General features: G+C 33.9%; 2 protein-coding genes across 6 annotated transcripts in view; both read left to right on the top strand.

Moving 5' to 3' along the window:
• Positions 1-3,609, top strand: part of LOC120071663 (ribosome biogenesis protein BRX1 homolog 1-like) — a 14,956-nt gene extending 11,347 nt beyond the window's left edge. For all 3 annotated transcript variants that reach the window (XM_039024036.1, XM_039024038.1, XM_039024035.1), the window contains exons 7-9: positions 2,263-2,331; positions 2,416-2,514; positions 3,221-3,609. In XM_039024036.1, the coding sequence (XP_038879964.1) occupies positions 2,263-2,331; positions 2,416-2,514; positions 3,221-3,352 (300 nt within the window). In that variant the 3' untranslated portion in view covers positions 3,353-3,609. The remainder of the gene's footprint in view (positions 1-2,262; positions 2,332-2,415; positions 2,515-3,220) is intronic.
• Positions 3,610-5,907: 2,298 nt separating this feature from the next.
• Positions 5,908-14,422, top strand: LOC120071660 (UDP-N-acetylglucosamine transferase subunit ALG13 homolog). 3 transcript variants are annotated; one of them, XM_039024030.1, is made up of 5 exons: positions 5,908-6,155; positions 6,227-6,301; positions 9,028-9,232; positions 10,793-10,889; positions 13,311-14,422. In XM_039024030.1, exons 3-5 carry the CDS (start codon positions 9,044-9,046, stop codon positions 13,565-13,567), a joined length of 543 nt encoding a protein of 180 aa, XP_038879958.1. In that variant the 5' UTR covers positions 5,908-6,155; positions 6,227-6,301; positions 9,028-9,043; the 3' UTR covers positions 13,568-14,422. The 3 variants fall into 3 exon arrangements, with proteins under 3 accessions (XP_038879958.1, XP_038879957.1, XP_038879959.1); XM_039024029.1 differs by lacking the exon at positions 6,227-6,301; XM_039024031.1 differs by lacking the exons at positions 5,908-6,155; positions 6,227-6,301 and adding an exon at positions 8,713-8,923.
• The last annotated feature ends 1,195 nt before the right edge of the window (positions 14,423-15,617 follow it).

The following is a 15,617-nucleotide window of genomic DNA, read 5'->3' as shown; positions in this document are numbered from 1 at the left end:
CCGTCAAACACGAACATAACATGAACGTATACGTATCGGCTCATGCATGTCTAGCAGCCTGTAGGCACCTCATCAAACATGAAACATGAAAAAAGTAACATGAACGTAAACCTGTCGGCTCACGCATGTCTAGCGGTGCCGTAGGCACACCGTCAAACATGGAAAAATAACATGAACGTGAACCTTTCGACTCACGCATGTCTAGCAGCCCGTAGGCACACCGTCAAACATGAAACTAGACCGGTAGGTCCTCTGAAATAAAACATGCGTCAAGGCGAGACGATAAATCGCTCTATTGGTCTATTCATGCATCACATACATAATATCAGTACTGATTAGAAATTCGAACATGTTCATAATACTCATAACTGTCATACAACAAGTAAAACATAATGACAAAAATCTCCTTAGAACTTCTTTTAACACACTTGAATCAACCTAAAGTTGTGGCTTCCAAAACTCGATTTAATTAGCCAATCTGATCGTGAATTAAATCCAAAATCAACAACTTAATTTCCCACTATTACTCTCAATCCAAAAGAACAACCATCCAATCAACTTACCAAAACTTACCCAACACAAGGTTTTGCAAGAATAGGCAGTGGAGGTTGACGAACTCAACGGTGACTGATCGAAATGCCGACGAAACCCAGTCCAACGCCGATTGAAACAAGTGGCTGCACCAATCGAAGAGTAGGGCGGTCGTATGCATCGACTTATGGCTGGGCGCGGCGACAGAAGCGGATCTGCACGGGTAGAATGGCTTGGGCACAGCGGCTCGCGGTCAACTCCGACGGTCCAGGCACCGAACGAGGCAGCGGCGGAAAACCTGACTGGAGGACAGCAAACGACGAATGGCGGGGTGGCTCTTTGCGGCGACGGGATAGCAGCGGCGCTCGACGATGGCTCTGACGATGCGGCACAGCTAGAGGAGGAGAGAAGATCAGCGGTGGCGCGGCTCTGACGGCTAGGGTTTGGGGAAAAAAAAAGGGGGAAGAAGAAGAGAAGGGGTTTGCAGCGACGGGATAGCAGCGGCGCTCGACGATGGCTCTGGGGATGCGGCACGGCTAGAGGAGAAGAGAAGATCGGCGGTGGAAAAGCAGGCGGCGGTGCGGCTTTGTCGGCTAGGGTTTGGGTAAAAAAAAAACGGGAAGAAGAAGAGAAGGGGGGTCACGCGGTCTTAAGGAGAGAGAGAGAAAGAAAATCTATTTTCTTTTTTTCTTTTTTTTTTTACCTTTCCCACAAGTATATAAAAGCTTAATCCTTTTCCTTTTTCCTTTAAAAAAACAAATTCCCTGATCCTTTTTCAAAATATATATACTTATATATATTTTTCTTTTAAAAACTCCAACAAACAAATTTAATTATCTCCATAGATAATCAAATCTCCAAATGCAAGCCAAAATAAAACTCAATTAATTCCAAATAATTAAATTATATTTTAGCTTAGCCAAATACATAAACCTCATATAATTTATTCAAATAGCCAACATAAAGGAAAATAAAGCTTAATTACAAAATAAATCAGGATGTTACACTTTTATTGCCCTATCATGATATAAAGTTTGCCCTTACTTTAGAACTTACAGTCTTCTCACTGCCAATTGGAACTGTTTTTTGTAACTCTCATGGCATGATTCTCAGCAGAATATGCACGAATTTTCTCCCTTGCTGGATCAGTTACTGCCCTTTGGAACTGTTCTTTTTCTTTTTTCCTTATTTTTCCTTTGGTTTCAAAACAAGAAGTTGGTATTTGAAGTTTGGGTGCCTATTTTAAAGGTGTAGCATGTGTAGGAAGTATGGGGAGTTCGTAAAACCATCAGCACCCCACCTGAGGGACAATGTATGTTTTTGCTGATGTAAGTTAAAGAATATATGGATAAATGTCATAAGTATCATCGTCAGGATATAAGGGGTACAATCGTCCTTAGCTAAGGAATTTGGCATGGTAAAAAATCAATAGGTCGGAGGGGTTTGAGATGAAGCAGATTTTGGGGAATAGTTTTTAGGAGAGTCCATGTTTCTCATGGTAGTTGGGATCTTGTCATTTTTCTTTCTATGTCATTGACTTCCATTATTTTTTTAGTTCACGGTAGACCATTTTCATATAATTGATTGTTATCCTTTAAACTTACTTGTTCACTTTTCCACCAACCGTTAGTACATTTATTCTTATTTAGGGTTTGTGTGGGTGTGATCTATTCTCCAACTAACCATTATTTGATGATATTGGTGTTTGTCGTCTTTGTGTGGTGTGATCAGATAGCTGTTCCACATAATGAATCAGATAAAGTCGCCCGAGGGGGACTAGATAAAATGACACTCATTGAGGTTATTAAAATTCCACCGCCTGTTCTGTTTATGAATGAGTTCTCACAATTTTCTTGTTGGACTTCAAAGATTTGTATTTTACAGGTTGGCCCACGATTCTGTTTGAATCCAATCAAGATATTTGGTGGCAGTTTTGGAGGTCCTACCCTATATGAGAACCCACTTTATGTATCGCCAAACCAGGTTAGATGATCCAACTTTTTGATCATTTGGGATTTACACTTCTTCACACTGTCCCTTTTACAATCGGCTTACAAAATGTTTGAGAGTTTACATTTACTTGAACAGGATCTATTCTATAGGTTGTACAACTGTAACCTTGACTTCAAAAATAAAATAAAGGAGAAAACCACATCAAGATGCATTATTCTATAGGTTTTTCTAGTTTCTCTTAAGTTCATATTTGACAATGGATTAAAAGTATCGGAATTACAGAAAAAAGAATGTCGTTGCAAAGCCCAAATTTTCATCATCTTTTTCGATCAAAGAACTTTATCCTTGAGTTCAAAAATAAAGAAGAGAAAACCACATTGAAGACGCATTAGCTATGTTTTTCTGGTTTCTCTCAAGTTCACATTTGACAATGGATTAAAAGTATCGGAATTACAGAAAAAAGAATGTCGTTCCAAAGCCCAAATATTCGTTATCTTTTCTATTCAAGGTTCTTTGAAATTCCTTGTGTAACTATAGTCTCACTAGTCTTATAACCAACTAGAAGTATTTTTTGTAATCCATTGGATAGGATTCTCATATTTTGTCAATTTTGTCAATATTTCTCCCTTTTTGTAAAAAAAGGAAAGAGAAAAACCCTCAAACGTGTTCATCGAATTGTTCGTGTTATTCGCTAAGAAGCACAAACACTTTAATTGGAATAACTGTTTCTTTCTAGATCCGAGCATTGGAAAAGAAGCAGAAGGCCGGGAAATACTCGAAGAAAGTCAAAGCGAAAATGAGGAGGAAGATGCACGAGTTATCAAATCCATTGGAACCAGACGAGTTTGCTGATATGTGGAAGGAATAGTATTTGGATGGACTTTTAATTTTATCTAAGACTCAACAGAATTCCTTGCCTCCAATGAAATGGGATTTTGTTCTATAATACTGTAACTGTATTGCAAATTTTGTCCTCATTATTTATTTAAACCTCGAGGTATGTTTCTCTAAGTTAAATACTCGAGTTCAGGTATGTATTTACAAGATCAAAGGGCTCTCATATTTGACTTTATGCTATCATGAATAGTTCCAAAAGAAAAGGTATCGAATTAGGGGTTCAAAAAACTCGATGATCCGAAAAAGAAAATCAATCAATCTAACTCAATTCGTGTGATTTGGGTTGAGTTATCTATTCATTAAAGTTGGATTGGATTCAAATAAATGAAAATTTTATGGATTGAGTTGGTTCATGGGTTAACCTAATATAATTGTAATCAATTCGAACCAACTCAAACTTATTAACTTTAAAATATATTTTTTTTATTTATAATATAATTATTTATACATATATTGATTTTAGTTTTATTTAATTTCATTATTTTTTGAATAATTTATTTTCCACCAACTTTTAAAAATAGTTTCCTAGCATTTTGAAAAGAAAATTTTCACTCTATAAATCGAAATTGAATTGTTAATCTTAACTTAACATATGAAACTAATTGAATAAGATTTTTATGTATTTACATTTTTACTTCTTTTTAAAATATAATTTTAAATAAATGACTCGAGTAACCTAAAGAAATCCAATCTAAATATTTCATGGTTGGGTTGAGTTTATTTTTAATAACGATTATTTGGGTTGGAGAAATTTATAACTCGAAGAATTGGATTAAGTCTAAAAAGTTTTTCAACCCAACTTCACTCACGAATACCCCTCCATATAACCATATAAGTTAGCTTAGAAGATCACTTTTATGATTTTATGAGATTAAGAGTTCTTCATGCAATTTTCTTTAATTACCTTCAATAAAGGAAGAGAGGTATAGACAAAGGCGAGGACAAAACAAACAAAAGTCTTGTGTAATTATTTAGTTTTGATAATCATTTGGTTTTTTAAAAATTAAACTTATAGACATTACTTCCATCTCCATATTTCTTTAATTATTTATCTACTTTTTACCAATATTTAAAAAACCAAACTAAAATTTGAAAATTAAAAAAAATTACTTTCAAAAACTTATTTTTTGTTTTTAGAATTTAGCTAAGAATTCAACCATTATACACAAGAGAGATGCAAATCATTGTAAGAAAAAAAAATAATAAACTTACTTTTTAAAAAAAAAAAAAAATCAAAATGGTTATCAACACAGAGAGTTCCAATCTGATTTTTAATTTCCAAGTTTTGTGGTTCTATTTCATTGAGATAATTGTATGAATGATTCATGACAATAATTTGATTTATTTTCCCTATCTCACATTCTAATCTTCACCTTCTCTTCCTCTCTCGACGTTTGACCTATTGAAAACCTAAAAATTCATCTTTTGTGTCATTTGTCACAACCATCGTTTGAACGAAATTTTAGGTATCTCTTTCGAGTTCTTTGTTCTCTCAAGAAAAGAAATATATATCTCTAATGATTGAGGTAGAATATAAGAACATTTTATGATCTGAAGCTTAGGAAATCTTAACAATGTATTGGCGCAAATCAAAAGCTTTGATACTGAACACATCAATTCCAACCATATCTAATTGCATACATGAAAGTTAATTTATGAAAAAAGAAATCAATATTATTATTATTTTTTAAATAATAAAGATGTCAATATTCAAATATTAAAATTCTAAATTATTTTGCGTCAAAAACAAAGGGAAATTTTCAAAAAATGTCAATAAAATGTCAAACTATTTATAAAAATATAAAAAATACTGAATAAACACGAGTAGACTTCTATCAGCATCTATCAGTGATAAACTTATATCAATTTCTAGCATATAGTATTAATGATAGACTTCTATCACTTATAGATACTAGTGGACTTCTATCAACCTCTATCAATGATAGAATTCTATCTATTTCTATTACTGATAGACTTCTATCAGCATTTATCAGTGATAGACTTGTACCAGTTTCTATCACTTATACTATCAATGATAAACTTCTATCTGTTTTTATCACTGATAGTATCAATGATAAACTTCTATCAGTTTCTATCACTAATAGACATTGATAGACTTCTATCAATCTCTACCAGTCTCTATCAAAGAAATTAAATTTTGTTATTTTGTGTAAATAGTTTCTTAAGGCCCTATCCAGTAACTATTTTGTTTTTAAAAATTAAGCTTATGAACACTATTTCCATCTTCAAATTTATTCATTTGCTATCTACATTTTATCAATGATTTAAAAAACCAAGCTAAAATTTGAAAACTAAAAAAATGTAACTTTTGAAAATATATTTTTGTTTTTAAAATTTGACTAATAATTCAACTACTTAAGAAGGAGGCAAATTTTAGTAAAAAATGAGAGAAAATATGACTTCTTTTTAAAAACAAAAACAAAATAGTTATCATATCTTATTATTTTTGAAAATTCCCTCGAACAAATTTGTAAGTATTAGAAGTTTTCAATGTAATAAATAAACTGAAAATCAAATTCCAATTTTAAAAGGCCCAGTCATCATGCTTTTTGGCAAGCGAAATCGACGCTCCTCCCCTCTTCCGTCAGTTTCAGAAAGGCCCCGTCGCAGCCAGCCGTCGCCGTCGCAGCAGTCCATCGCAACCTAGTCGCCGGCGTACGTCGCAGCTGGTCGTCGGTGCCCGTCGCAACCCAGGTTTCAGCACTGTTCAAACGCGACAGCAGCGGGTGGGATCTGTTTCTTCCTTGTTTCGGGTTAGTCCTTGAGGTTTTTCGTCACCCTTGTTTCTCTCGACGTGATCTATTAATTACCCATGATATTTTAGTTTTAGAATCTCGGATTAGTGGTGTTTTCGCTGCTGCCCAGCAAGGATTTAGAGGGATTTTCTAGCGTTTGTTCGGTAAGTCGAGATTTAGTCTCTTTCAAATCCATTTCGGATGTTGGAAATTGGTTATGGCTCCGAGCTTAGATGTGATTCTTTGAGAAGATTGGAACCTGTAAACCCATAGTGTAAGTTTATTTTAAGAGTTAGAATGAGAAATACAGAGGCCTGAAAATTATATCTAAATGATGTTTTTTTTTTTTGGTTAGGAATTTAGTCCAAGGATTCATAAGAGGAAAGGTTTTGATTGTGCCAATTTTGTGGCAAGGGGGTTTACTACTGGCAAATGTGTGTATTTCTTATATCTTCTTGTATTGTTTATGTTGGAGAACCCCTTCTAAAATGTCTTAAATATGCTAGAAGGGGAGGGAGAGTTATCTTATGAAAAGAATTTTTGAAATCATGTTATGGGAAGTATGTTATGGAGAGACTGAAAAGTCACATTATGAAAAGTAATATGTCATGAAAAGATGTTATATACCATGTATGTAAAGTATGAAAATGTCTTTATTGGAAGATTTATTGTGCTTGCTTATTTCATGAAATTGTATGACGTGGGACCTCGTGTGTGTGTGCGCGCATGCTCAAACAATTGATAAAAGAATTATTTCCTTCTTGTCTCTCATATGAATTGAATTGATTGCATGAAAGAGGTGTATGAACTTCATGTAACAAGGTTGGTGTGCAAGGATCTTTCTTTTAGTTGTTGAATCTGTCTTTGATTGATCAATGTGTGATATTCTGAATCCTCATTACTAATAGAATCGAAATGATCTTTGGATTGATCAGAAGATCCTTTTCAATCCAGTAGAAGTCCCCTCACGAATGAATGTAGGACAGATATTTGAGTGCTCACTGGGGTTAGCGAGAAAGAAAAAAGCACAAAACTGCAAAAAGTGCCACCCGGGTCTATAGACCAATAACTCGGGCAAAAAACTCGATTTCCAAACCTTTCTTTCCCACCTCATTCAATTCAAGGTTGTAACTAAGCAAGCACTTGGCTTTAGAGCCCTTCCTTCTTCTTAGCAAGATTGATTCTTGCAATTCCAAACCGACTTTACAATTACTTTGGACTAAGCTAATAAAATCTGATCAATCGGACTTTGCCAGGAATGAGCTACTCTCTTCTAGCCTTCCTCTAATAGATTCAATGGCATTGCTCCACTAAATCGAGGTACTTTCTCATTTTTGGGATAAAGCCCAACAATTGCATTGGAAATTCTTTTTCTAATAATTGAACACCATTAATAGGTGCACTTTACATGCATTTCTTTATTCCAATTTTTAAAATCCTCGGACCATTTAGGAAATTGTTTGGAGCTTGACTTTACTAAACTAAACTAATAGGGGCTCGCTGCTTGATAGTGACTTCTTTCGTTTTGTAAGGTATAATTGGATAACTCTGCACTGATGTATACTATACATTGTAAATAAAAAAAATGTGGATATAGTTGAATGGTAAAATTTCTCTCGAAAGAGTAGATCACATCCACCTAATAAATAAGATTTTTAGTTAGATACGATTCGTTTCGACAACTTCAGACCAGATTTATCCCTTTGAATTAGCCAATCTTACAAAATCGATCAGGCGGGCTCCAGCATTAGATCGCTGCTGTGGTACCAACTCGTCCTTGCCCGACTTTACTAAAGGCATGAAAATGCTTTCGCTTTAATAAAATAATTAGAATGATAAGACTTGGGGACAACTTCTCCTATTTCAAGGACGATGCGTTTACGTTTCTGATGTTATCTTGAAGTTGGCATTAGGATCTCGAATTCCATCTTGAAAAGAGAAGCCGCCTGGTCTTGGAGTTCTCAGAGCTGAACATCCCTCGATTCAAACTCCAGTTGTCTAAAAGTTCTAGTGTTACTTGTGATTGCAAGTTTCAAGAATCCAAGAGAAATTCTCAAGAATGTTTACTACCTTGAATTTTTTTTGTGCAATTCATTTCCGTAAAGATCCTAACACACAGAGGACTCCTTACCTTAGGAGCGGGATAAGTGATACATCCTCGACAAGTGCAAGTGAAGAACTCCAGCAAGCTGGAGCTCGGACATTGTTATATTCCACCAAGAGACTGTTGGATGCTTTCTGTTCTTTATTTCTTCTGCATTTAAATTCGACTTTATTTTTCCAGAAGTTCATCAGCCGGTTAGTTAAGACTGTTGGATGCTTTCTGTTCTTTTTTTCTTCTTGGAAAAAAAACTAGGGGATACCAAACCGATTTTGTCGCATGGTTGGTTTATGAACTAAATTTTCTGTGGCTATGAATTTTGAGGTTTTTTGTTTAAAAGTGGTTTATGTATATTTTTCTGCCATTTCCTTTTAAATTGAACTTGGATTTTAGCGTAAGTTTTTATTAGAATGGTCATGCATGTGGTGACAACCCTAGATAAATGTCTTAGTTGGGTCGTTACCCTATGGCTAGGGAGAATGGGTGCCTCCTGAAATTTAGGGGGAAGGCGAGAAGAATTGAACAAATGGTTCTTCTCGGTCATGATTCCACGATTATTTTGATGAGGCCTCATGCATAGTTTTCAGATCGTGACCTTCCATGTTGTTCCTTTCTTAGCACTCTTGGATATCTTGAAAATACCCGAACGATTTTCTCCTTCAATGTTCCTTTCTTAGCACTCATGGTAATCTTCAAAATACCTGAATGATTTTCTTTTTCCTTTTTCCATCATATCTGTGTTGCTATGCTATCTTTTAAGCCGCTCATTCCAGTCTGTTTCAACGCCAGGTGTTGAATCATAAAAATGGGAATGGGAGATACTGAGGAGATAGATGGTAAATTGACAAGGATGGTGTTTGTTACCGTGGGAACAACGTGTTTTGATGCTTTGGTTAAAGCAGTGGATACTGAGCAAGTGAAACAAATTTTATATGCTAGAGGCTATACCCACCTTCTCATTCAGATGGGACGTGGTACATACAATCCAACCAAGGTATTTTCTGTGTATCATTTGATATGTTATAGCTTTGGATCCAAATGTAGTCTTAGGTTGTTTATAATGCTTTCAAACCATATTTAACATTTTCATTTTCTTTTTGATGAAAAATTAACTTTCGTTTGGAAAAAAATTTTACAAAAGGACAAGCCCTAGTCTTAAATGAGCTTAAAATTACAAACTAGAGACTCCAATTGTTTAGAATACTCATAATTATGGAAAAAAATATTATATAATTTGATTTCCAATGGGAGACATTAAAATATAACAAACTCTCAACCTATTCTGAAGAAATCTCTAGCTTTACATCCTTAGTAATCATTTATTTGTTTCCAGTCAAATATTCTACAAAATAGCATTAGAAAAGTGCCTAGTAAAGGAAGTTTCCCCAACTTTGAATGGTCTGTGGTGTGATTATGGACCTTCTACGACAGATTTTTATTAAAGTCCACTGTTTTTTGGAGGGATTGAAATCCTTCTCTCATTTTTAGACTAACGTTGATCCATCCCAAATTTTTGTGTAAATGGCATCTAATGTGGTCCGTATTCCTTCATTACATCTGGGATGTATATGAGAACACGAACCATTGCAGTAGCCGATTTAAAGGAATTTTTATATGAATGAAAAGGTTTTTATTTACTTTATATATATACACACACATACATACATATATATACATATGTATATAAAATTTTATAATGAATAACTTAACTTTCATTGAGAAACAAAGAAAAGAAAGGATGCTGGGAAAGAGAAAGAGCCCACAAAAGGAGGAGGCATTCTAATGAAGCCACTAATAAAGAAAAATAAGACCTAATGGTTAAGTCTCAAAAAAAATAAAAAATAAAAAATAATAATAATAATAATAAGACCTAATGGTTAATTACTAAATGACATAACCACCAAAGCCTATAGAGACATGTGAACCTAATAAGAATCTAAATGTCACTCCAAGACCTCTCAAGCCCTCAAACTATTATTCCTCTCCTCCCAAAACTCCATAGAACATCGCAGTCCCTAGTCTGTCACTCTATAGTTGGTAGGGTATGATGCATAGTAGCGATGTTCCTCCCTTCAATTGTTAGATTTTCCTAGCCAAATTTCTCTTAAATAGCTTTCATAGTATTAGTGCATAAACCTCTAACTATTCAAGTGGATGGATGGCCACACATCATTCAAAGGGTTAACTCTTTCACAATCCTAGGGAACCCTGGCAAACTGAAGATCGTAAAAATCATCCAAAGCTGAAGAATCCTCATTATTAGCTCTACAGAAGAATTCCTGCTTTAAGAGCGCATGTTTTTTAATCTTATCTCAAGTACTGATGCTTGCATGAAAGGGTCCACGTGATTCTGGTCTGGCGTTTTTCTATTTTGCCTTCGGGTTGGACTTTCTTGAACTTTGATTTTATGCATATATAATGAGAAGTAAATGGATTTTATTCTGTAATCTAAAAGTTTGAAGTTCACTTCTTTAAAAATAAAAAAATCTAAAACTTTGAAGTGATCTATAATGGAACATTAACTTCTCAATTCTCATTAAGTACTTACGTGCAGTCTCATGGAGAAGATGGGCTTGTTGTAGACTATTTCTCCTTCTCTTCAAGCATAGCTGATCATCTAAAATCAGCATCTCTCGTTATTAGCCATGCTGGTAAAACTTCATAAGTTGCTTTGTTTATTCTTTGTTGTCCATATATTTGATTCATAGCACCATTTTGTCCGCAGGACTGGCGTCTCCCTTGTGCAAATACTGTGAATTATGATTGGTTATTTGTATTTATCATAATTTTATCATCTGGTACACATGTTTCTATGACATTGATACACAGTTAATATCTTCACCACGTGAATATAGCTATTCAATTTGAGAGAAAATATTGAATATGCAGTTTAATGTCGTTTTTCTAATAGTTTTTTAAGGGAACTTGTATCAACACAAAAGAGAGAACAACCTAAGGGCTGAGGGGAGAAGAAATAAAACCTTCCAATCATACGAAATCATACGATATCACGAGGCAATAATTACAAAAAGGAGGTTTTTTTTTTTGTTGTTGTTTGAACACCACCAAGGAGAAGCTACTGTACATTGTTCCAAATATGTCCTTTGTAGCACTATTTTCTTCCAAGATTCTCTTGTTCCTTTCCTTCCACAGCAATCACAAAAATACGTTAGACGTCCATTCCACAAGGTTTAGTCAAGGGAAAAAGGGAATTGGGGCTGTTTCTAATGTTTTGAAAGTGTTAATTTTAGTTAGTTTCTTTATTGAAATGTTTTTGAACTGGGAGTTATACCTCCCCTCCTTTAGTCAGTCAGTTATGTTGCTTTGGCTTATATTTTTTTGTTTTTCCTAGAGACAGGATATCTTGTATTTTGTGGGTTTATGGATGTTTATCGAGAGACAATTGACCCTCTCGAATTGGTCACTAGTTGTGTCGAATTTTTTTGTGAAATCAGTGAATTGATAGAAAATCCTCTCAAGTTGGTACCAGACAAGTTTCGAACTAGGAAGAGAAATTTAGAAAGAGATATGAGTCAAAGTTTACAGTGTTTACTTGGGTTGGAATGAAACAAACGGTTGAAGGACCTGAAGAAGATATGGCACAAATCCTCAACATTGCAAGAATTTACCGCTCAAAAAAAATTATAACAATAATCTTACAATCAGAAAAGGAGGGAATGCACAGTTTTGCTTGCAAACTAGAAGTAGGAGAGTCTTCAGGACAAGTACAAAAATCGGAGGACCATGACAAAAGTTTCGATGTCGATGAAGTGGTGTAATGTTGTCGTCAAAGGAAGGTAGAGATGCTAGTTTCCGATGGTATTGATCCAGAATCTTGTGGGACCGAGGTAGATTTGGAATTCTAGTGGAGAGTGGAGACACTTTGAAACGGAGGGTGAGTAGTTTTACTCCCAAAGTTAAGTGGCCTCAAAGACTGGGAGGAAAAATAGGGAAAAGTCTTGAAAACAGCCAAGTCACGTTGGGTGAGAGGACTCTTTTGGAGGGCTGTGTACCAACTGAGGAAGTATTAGGTCTCAAAAATTAGCTGCAATGGAGCAGATAACGAAAATATTGCATTGTGATTCTGTCCTTTTTCTCTTTTGGTTTGAACGGAAGCAGTTTGGTGGGGGAGATAGCCAGCCAAGGGGCTCTATTTTGCAGAATGTCGTGGGTGTTGGAGCAAGTGGCTAGGCTCCCAAAAGGAAAATTTTCATTTTTTGGGGAATTTTACTTCCAGTCTCTAAAGAGGTGGGTGCTATTTTATTGAACCCTAGGCACAAGGTCGTGTGCTAGACCTAGTAGAGAATGTACCACCACTGTCCAGCTTCCAAAACCAAAAGTCTGCTGTTTGGGAAGTGAATGGATAAAACGTGGGGTAATCATGCCCACTCTTGGATCTGTCATTTTTTGGTTGTTTCTTTGCATCCTTCAAATTTTCAGTGTTTATTTATTTATTTTAAAAGAACTTTTCATTGATATAATGAAAAGAGACTATTGCTCAAAATATACAGAAACATAAAAGCCGAGAAAACATAAAAGTGAGAGGCTAGTAGATGCTCCTAGACATCTTCACTCGGAAGATACACCCATAACACCCTCAACATATCCTTTTACATGAATTCCAAGAGCCTCGAGTACATGATTACACAGAAAAATAAATACATTCTAATTAAAGAAGTCGTTATGAGATGATCTGAAAACCCAATGTAAGTTGAAGTGGGAGAATGATTTTCACTAACACTTCCTGGAGGATGAACAAGTGAACAACAATAGTTCCATATTTTCAGTGTTCTGACTGCATCATTAAGAACTCATTCTTTTTTGTTTCATCGTTGATAACTGTTGGCAAGGCTGGAGCTACAAATTTTGATATGGAACAAACTTTTATACTCATAAATACATACACACAACATATATATTTTGTCTATTAAAACTGATGTGCAAACTAAAAGAAAAAAGATTAAAAAGCTACTTTTTTTTACTTTTATATGTTCTTTAATCTAAGACAAACTGTTTTTTCTGCTTCTTTGTTCTTGGCTCTGTCCTTTGACGCTTGGTTCAAATTTATGCAGGGTCCGGAAGCATATTTGAGACATTGAGACTCGGTAAACCGTTGATTGTGGTAGTGAATGAAGATCTAATGGACAATCATCAAATTGAGCTTGCAGAAGAACTAGCTGAGAGGAAGCATTTGTATTGTGCTCGTCCCCAAACACTACATCAGACTATAGAGAGCTTGAATTTAGATTCTCTCATTCCATACGCACAAGGTGATGCTAAACCAGTTGCCGCACTCATTAATAGGTTTCTAGGCTTTCCTGAAGATTGATGAACCGTAAAGCTTTTCTCCAAATTAAACTCTTTAGTTGTTGAAGTTATTAATGTTAATAGGTGTTTCATGTTCTTAATCACCACCAATACATCCAAAATCCCAAGGGAAACAAAATTTTGCCTTTTCCTTGCTACATATTCAAAGAATCTTCCTGTCAACTGAGAAATTCCTGAGCATAAGTTTTACTTTTTTCATGAACCAACAAGATCTGTTTCTCATCTCAAATTTCACTGTTGGCTGAAAGAGGCAACATCGACCGTTCTACAGTTACCATTCTATATTCCTGGCTGTATTTATGATGGTAGGTATATAGATATATCTTCAGTCAGTTTTGACATTTTCAAAAAGTGGTAGTAAAGTTAACTTTTGGTATCAATTATAATTTTTAAGCATGTGACTGATGCTGATTGATCAGCAATCGAGAGATTAAGATCATTGAGTCCTCAATGTGATGACAAATTCACATAAGCCAAGTTTTGGATGGCAGTCATATTTGGAAGAGAAGACCTGCATTATGTTGTATTTTTTGAGTTGGGAGTAATTGAAATGAACTCATTTTCATTCTCTGAAGGCCAGCTAATCAGTTATGTACAACAAAAGAGCTACCAACAATATGTATCCTGTGAGCTTCCAGTTCAGCATGAAGAATTGATACAAAGTGAAGGGACTGTCAAAGATAGGAGACAAAATTCCACACATGCTGATAATGATATTCGACAGTGGTGAGTGGGGCTACCTAAGCTAAGGTAGTAATGTCACTTCCAAATGTTTGTAGAATTAAGAGTATGTTCATATTGGTTGCAAGAAATTGGTTTTAAAGTGTTATTTACTCAACATTTGAGTGATTTAAAAGATTTTTTGAACTTGGGATTTAACTAAGTTATACCTCTAGGGGTCGTTTAGATTGCAGAAATTATTTTGTGGGTATGAGTATTAGATGTTCGAAATAATGTCTCCACAAGGTTATTAATATTTAGAAGTTAAGTGAATAATGAATGTGTTTGATTTAACAATTTTGAATATCGAAACTAAAACTAAATAATTAATCAAATGTAAAAGAATAAGTAATGTAGTCGTAATTAAATTTAATTATTAAATATATTGTTATATTGATTAGTTATTTAATCACTTAAAATTTAACAAAGAAATATTTTTTAAGTAAACATTATTTAAATTAATTTATTTGATTAATTAAACAAATATAAATTAATTAGAATATTAATAATTAATAATAAATTTTTATATTAAATAGTTAAGATAACATAAAATATCGTTCATAAATGTTTTGGTTGAAATTTATTAAGTCTAAATAATATATTTATATTTAATAATTAATTAAAAGGTAATTATTTTAAATAGTAAATTTATTGGAAATATTTTCAAATATAGTAAAATGTCACTATTTATTAATGATAAATAGTAATAAACACTAATAAACATTTATCAATGTTAGTGATAAATATTGATATACATTATTAAACAATAACATTTTGTCATATTTATAAACAACTTGACTCATTTTTCTATATTTAATCGTAATTTTTAATTAAAAATTAATACTAATAATCAGGTATGAAAATAAAATCTCACAAATATGGTGGATATTAAAAAAATTCATGTCATATAGATTTAATGACATTAAAATTTTATAGATAATAATATGTTGGATCTTAAAAAGTGAAATTTTATAAAACAAAGAACTATATTAAATGTTTTAAGAAATAGCATGTCACTATCAATAGGCCTTTATAGCCTTTTTTTTCATTGACTTGGAATATTTGCAACCATCTTAAGTGGGTCTTGCGGTGAGTGAAGCATTCATGGAACTTTTTGCATCTATAATGTCAAAAAGAACCGAGGGGATCTTTTATTTATTTATTTTTTAATTATTAATTTTTAAATTAAATTAGGTATTCCACAAGATTTGGATTTTTTATTGAAAATATTGATTAATAATGTGTAGAGATGTCCACGAGGCAAAGCTACGAATGGCTTACCCTTCTATGAGAATTTTTTTCCTTTTTCTTTTTTAAATTAATTAAATTAT

This window comes from Benincasa hispida, chromosome 2 (assembly GCF_009727055.1).
Source record: "Benincasa hispida cultivar B227 chromosome 2, ASM972705v1, whole genome shotgun sequence".
Lineage (NCBI taxonomy): Eukaryota > Viridiplantae > Streptophyta > Magnoliopsida > Cucurbitales > Cucurbitaceae > Benincasa > Benincasa hispida.
Note: the sequence above shows the minus strand (reverse complement) of the source record. Positions and strands in the feature narration are given on the sequence as shown.

Excerpts from the sequence above, each read along its gene's own strand:
- LOC120071660 (XM_039024029.1), top strand. The coding sequence starts at position 9,044 with ATGGGAATGGGAGATACTGAGGAGATAGATGGTAAATTGACAAGGATG. Across the intron at positions 9,233-10,792 it reads GTACATACAATCCAACCAAG|TCTCATGGAGAAGATGGGCT; the intron begins GTATTTTCTGTG and ends ACTTACGTGCAG. Across the intron at positions 10,890-13,310 it reads TCTCGTTATTAGCCATGCTG|GGTCCGGAAGCATATTTGAG; the intron begins GTAAAACTTCAT and ends AAATTTATGCAG.